Source organism: Diabrotica virgifera, chromosome 1 (genome assembly GCF_917563875.1).
Source record: "Diabrotica virgifera virgifera chromosome 1, PGI_DIABVI_V3a".
In the NCBI taxonomy this organism is placed as follows: Eukaryota; Metazoa; Arthropoda; class Insecta; order Coleoptera; family Chrysomelidae; genus Diabrotica; species Diabrotica virgifera.
Genome location: NC_065443.1, coordinates 151,825,120 through 151,831,289, shown reverse-complemented (window position 1 = coordinate 151,831,289; position 6,170 = coordinate 151,825,120). Strand labels below are relative to the sequence as shown.

The following is a 6,170-nucleotide window of genomic DNA, read 5'->3' as shown; positions in this document are numbered from 1 at the left end:
TATGTGTGTCAAACTTTTATATTAGTCGACTATTTCAAACGTAATTCCGATACGCTGTATTAACTGCATATGTTCCGTTTTTATTTGGCTTAATCTGTATACAGTAAAACCTGTGTTACCGGCCACCTGCTATAATCGGCCACCTGTCCTTACGGCCGGTTTCAAAATTCTCAACTAATTATACATATGTATATTCCCTTATTTATGAGCTGCTTTACGGTCACCTTTATAATACGGACGCGGCCAAATAATCACATATTTTTAAAGCCCATTTTTTAGCAATTGAATGTGGATGTTGGCCAAAATAATTTTGTTAAAATAATTTTGTATATTTGTTGATGGAAATTCATTCCCAGTACTACTTAAGTATTAGGACCTATTGTATCTACCTAAACAGGAGATTAAATACCCCGCATCGGGTCCGTGGTCACAATAGGTTCTTAAAATCCTATAATAAAATGTCATAAAAGTGTTTTAAAAGAGAAACGTATCTCACTAATTTATAAGTATGACTACAATTCACAAAAGTTGGCCGAAAAGTATGTTGTAAAAACTCAAACTATCAAAGGATATAAAAAAAATAAAAGTGGGTTGAAAAATTCTTTAAAAAAGCTTAACATCAATCTGTTTCTTCAGTAGTATAGTTTTGTTTTATATTAGGATAATAAAGTAGTTTTAGTAGTTTCCGTTTATGTACCTATATAATGATATTTGCTTTTATTAACAAAATAAACAAAGTTCCAATTATCTTTTATATATTTGTGAACTACAAAAACTGAAAATACCGGCCACCTTTCTATATCGGCCAATAGTTCCTTCTTTTTTAGTGGCCGTTATTGACAGGTTTTACTGTAGCTCCAACAAGGGGGTTCTAAGGGTTGAAATATTATGATATTATATCTTAAAGCATAAAACAATCATAATGTAACTCATAAGAACCAAATATTGACAATATTTAAAATGTTATTTTATAATTTTTTACAATTAGGGTTAGTTTTCACCCTTAAAAAACCAAAAGTGTACAACGACTCAATATAGAAAATGAACTAGAGAGCAAAATGAGCCTAATCCCAATTTTTTGTACAAATCGATGCTGGACGAAAAAATTGCGAGGTTTTGCCATTTTTTCAGTTTTATTTCCTCGACTAATATCACTGACCGAACATTAATTATTTAAATTTGACCGGTGCCACTATTCCATAAGAAGTAGTGGTAGTGAGGTGTCCTTTTATTACTCTTTTCTTTATTATCTATTTCTATAATGGATTCACTGGTCACTGTCACACTAATCAATAACCTTGTATTAGTAGAGTGGTAAAGGGTGTCTAACACAAGTCTAAATATTTATAAAATTGTGTTTTTTTATATTTCTTATTTCTTAAAAACAACGTTATCCAATAAGCAATTTCCCCCTTAATTTCTTCAGATAATAAGTATACCGAATTCAGAACTAAATATATTTTTTAAAAGGAAATCGGTGCAAGATAATCCTTTTTATCTTGACTGCTTCTGATAACACTTCTTATATAACAGTCAAGCGCAAGAAAAATTGTCAGTAGTTCTAGACTAAAATTGCCCAAATAACAATGAAGTGGTTCACCTATTTACTCCTAGTTGGTGTCTGCGCCAGCCAGGTGCTGTCAGCTCCTACCGAGGAAAAAAAAGATTTCGCTACTGTTTTGTTGGAAAGAGCAGCTGCACGTGCCGAAGCAATGGCCAAGAGAATCGAAGAGAGCGGAGTCATCGACAAAGCATTAGCTGGTGCTCAAGCAGTTGGCAAGAAAATTGAAGAAACTGGAGTTATCGACAGAGCTCTAGCTGGAGCAGATGCTCTTGCCAAAAGAGTTGAACAAACTGGAATCATGGACAAGGCCAAGCAAACAGCCGGACAACTTTACAAGCAAGTTGAAGACACTGGAATCATCGGAAAAGCTCAAGCTGAAGCCGGTAGGTTATATAAATCAATCGACGATACCGGTGTTCTAAACCAGGCTAAAGAGCAAGCTAATGCATTAATCAATAGCCCACTTGCCGAATCTATGAGACAAAGAACTCACCAAGTTTTGGAGAAAGTAGGAGAGTCAAAATTAGGTGAAGCTCTTGCTGCCAGGGCAGAGCCTTACATGCAAGCTGTTGCCAAATCTGGATGTGCTCTAGCTAAATCAGCAAACCAAGATGGTCTGAAGTTACCTACCGATTACCACTGCCAAGAAGAAAATGCTTAAATGGAGGTAAATACTTTAAAAAAACTTTACCATTAATTAACATTTGGTACTTTATTTTTAACTTAAATTCATATTCAAAGTTATTTAGTAATAAGTAGGAAGCTTAAGTGGTTTATCATCTTATTTTGACTTATTTTATACCTACTTAAAAGTCATTATTTTATTTAATTTTCTTAGTACATACATAAACACATTTTTTCCATGCATATTTTAAGTTTTTACGTAATATACCCTTGGGAAACTTTACTAAAAATTTAAAGAGAAAAGTGTTATTTAAAGTTTTTAAAATTTCTGTTAAAAACGAAAATTTCTGAACTGGAAATTAAAACGACAAATAAAGCATTTATTAATAATTTGTGTGAATTTCCAAAATATAATATAATTTCGAAGAAAACTGTTGAAAGAACAAGCTTTCGTACCATATATTTTATACATCTTTATAGTTTTTCACTTAAATGGTTTTTGTATAATTTTGATACCATTTTTACCAAAAATCTAATTTTATATCATATATTTATTGTCTTGGTAGTCCCATAAACAAACTACATCTCACCTTTTTGCTCTATTTTTGATTTTTTTGTAATATGTTTTGGACGATTTAAATTATGATTGGATAAACTCTCTTTTGGATCTCTTTTTTTTTGTCTGATTGGATTCTCTTTTTTTATTTGATTTATTAATATTTTCACTCCGACGCATGATTATACTTGAAAATTATGTTTGTGTTTTTACTATATAATATATCTTCTTCAGTGAGGTCACTCCATTATTGTTTTTATTTGTCTGTTCCACAGCCATCTATGACGTCCTCTTTTCCTTCTTCTATTTAGTTTTTATTTCCAAGTTCTCAGCGGTATTCTTGGCTTGCCCATCCTTCATATATGCCCACACCAAATATTTTTTTTTCTAATTCGTCATTTAATGCCTCATTCACATTTATTAGTTTTCTAATTCGTTCGTTCCTCACTTTGCCTACTAGTGTTATTCGGCAACTTCTTCCCCAAAACATCATTTCCCTTGCATTTGTTCTGTTTTTCATTATTTATACACCCACGTCTCTAAGTCCTATAGTATAGCATCTCTACAATATTGTCTCAAAGGGTTGGTGTTTAGTTTTACTTGTTATATCGTCCTCCATATCGAATGTAATTGTCGTGGTATTGTCTTTCCTTTCTTTATTTTATTGATTACATTCGTATCATCTAATCCTCTATTTGTAAAAGTTATCCCTAAATATTTGTATCCATTTGTTTGTTTTATTGAAGTTTATATCCAGCTCTTATGGAATTATGGAACACATGACCTAGATATGACGTTTACTTCCTTTTTAACTATCGTTAACAATTCCATCTCTTTACCCATTCGTCTCAATACCTGTGTATTGGTTACGCTGTCTTTCTAAGGTATGCTCTGTATGCGACGATACAGTCTTATTGCTAAAACTTTTATAGTTTTTATAATTCAGACGTCCACCGCTTAAAGTAGATCTTTTCATAATTTGGTTTTCTAGATCAGGACCTCATTTATCATTTTTTTTTCAATATATAGGTCAATATCCGCAAATTATCTAAAAAGTTTAACTCCAGTGATATCTCATAGGTAATTTTTTTTCTCTGAAATTTCCTTTAATGGAAGGTCGATCTTTTTGGCCAATTATTTTGAGCATTTGAAGACGTTTATGTAGGTTCTTATCTGGTAGGAAGATGAACTTCTCGACACTCTTGGTAGATTATTTAGTAAGCAGAATTTCATACCAACTTCGTAGTTTTTCGCCAGTCCATATCGCAATTAAGAAGAACAAAAAATGCACTTTCTCCAAATAAACTTTTTTATCTCATGCCTAGATTTTGTGTCACATTGTAAATACTAAAATTGATTATCTATAACAAGAAATCGAACTGGCTGACTTGGCAACACTTAGCGCCCCTATTTTGAGTATAATTATTATCACAAATATTGTGCCTCCGTTTTTGATACTCCGACACTCTGTTACCGCACAGTTGAAAGTTCGCAGAATTTCGAAAAAAAAAAATATTAATGATGCGCTGATAATATCTTAAGCCTCTTAATAACTCGCTTTATAGCAGTATCTAAATAGCCGTAGAACTGTTTAAGTTTTTCGAAAATTAATTTTTATAAGTAAATTTTATATTTTTGTATGGAGAACAACTAGATAGTAACAAATACGTTTTACATGCACAAATATATACACAAATATACCAGAGAAGTTAGAAGCAGAAATGAAAGATAAATAATACATTATGTACTAATCAACAGCCAAAATAGAAAATAAATAACTGATGTGAAAGTTAATAGAAGCGCAGAAATCTACAGGGACCACTACTTATTAGTAGCTAAGTGGAAAATTGAGGATGATAACCATCAAGAAAAAACAAAAAAGACAAGCCAGAACAAGAATAGGAACGAAGCAATCATCTATAAGTTACAAGACAGAAAGATTGCTGAACAACATAAAAAGACTTCAGAAACACACATCGAAAACAGAAGACAAAAATGGCGAAGTCTGAATCTAGAAGAACCATAGCTAGAATTTAAGGATACCATCCTAAAGGCAGCAAAACAAACATGTGGTACAATAGCAGTGAATAAAAATATAAAACAGACAAGGTGGTGGAACGAAGAAATTGAATATCAAGTGAAAAGAAAGAAAGGTTTATGGAAACAATACCTCGGAGACAGAACAGACAATATTTACACGCTATATAAAGAACAACGTACTAATGTCAAAGAACTAGTAATTCGAGCCAAACAGAGATCCTGGGAAGAATTTGGAACAAGATTAGAAGAAAATAGTCAAGGAAATCAGAAGTTATTCTACAGAGTTTTGAAGAACCTACGAAAAGACAAACAACCAAACATAAGACAGATCAAATCAAAAGATAATGTACTACTGACAGATGAAGACGAAATTATGAAAAGATGGAAGGAGCATTTCCAAGAGCTACTAAATTGGACAACCACCAGTAATGAGGCCCATGAACAAACGACCACCCCCAACGTAGAGCACGACGACGAAGACGAAAATATCGACAAGATGAAATGATTACATCTAAAATTGGTGGAGGAGGTAGTCAAACCAATAAGCGCCGTAAATTATCGCGCCGTAAAAAATCGCCCGGGTGGCCAAAGCCTCTTGAAAATGAATGTAAACACATTCGAAAGCTCGAGTAATAAAAAATAGTATTTCAGCCCCTTTTTATTGACTCCAACCCACCGAAACTCGAAAAGTGTTTTTATATGTATGTATATTATATATTATGTATATAAATTTTATATTTTGAGACTAAACTGATTTACACTTTTGTTATTTACTTTACACAGTATTGATGTATGAAAATATACTGAATGCAATTTTTTTGTTTGTAGGCGACGACACTAAGGACCTTGCACTGTGGAACACAACCTTATTATATTTCTAGTCACAAAGAAGTTAATTTTGTAAACAGTGTTATTTAGTATTTAAAATAAAAGTAAAATAATTACCAGTTTGAGTTTTAATCATTCCAAATAAATTGAATTCCAAATAAAGCCACTGGATCACGATACATCTATAGTTTACCCTTGAAATGGTATATAAAGTTCTATAAGAGTAGACTGTAGATGTATTGTTGGAATAAAAGGTTAAAAAATATATAATTATGCCATTATGGTTATGGGTGAAACGTGGCTAAACGACAGTTGCACAATTAGAAATATATGACAGAACAAAAATATAACCACTTCTGATCAAGTACTTTACACAGGGTGTTTTAGAAAAAGGTAACATCTTCTTGTCACCCCCACCCTTCAAGTTACTTACAAGTAGAAGGGGGGACATAGGGGTATGTCCGGCTAGCTGAACCCTGTCAGGCAGCGGAGTGGGTCGGAGTTCTTTATAGACCTAAATATGATGTAATAAGGGGCGCCAGTCCGTTCCAACGGACT

General features: G+C 32.7%; 1 protein-coding gene across 1 annotated transcript; it reads left to right on the top strand.

Annotated features, from left to right (window-relative positions):
- The first annotated feature begins 1,543 nt into the window (after window positions 1-1,543).
- Window positions 1,544-5,731, top strand: LOC126881219 (uncharacterized). The gene is made up of 2 exons (XM_050645357.1): window positions 1,544-2,231; window positions 5,613-5,731. The coding sequence occupies exon 1, from the start codon at window positions 1,587-1,589 to the stop codon at window positions 2,223-2,225; it is 639 nt and encodes a 212-aa protein (XP_050501314.1). The 5' UTR covers window positions 1,544-1,586; the 3' UTR covers window positions 2,226-2,231; window positions 5,613-5,731.
- Window positions 5,732-6,170: the final 439 nt, after the last annotated feature.

Excerpts from the sequence above, each read along its gene's own strand:
- LOC126881219 (XM_050645357.1), top strand. The coding sequence starts at position 1,587 with ATGAAGTGGTTCACCTATTTACTCCTAGTTGGTGTCTGCGCCAGCCAG.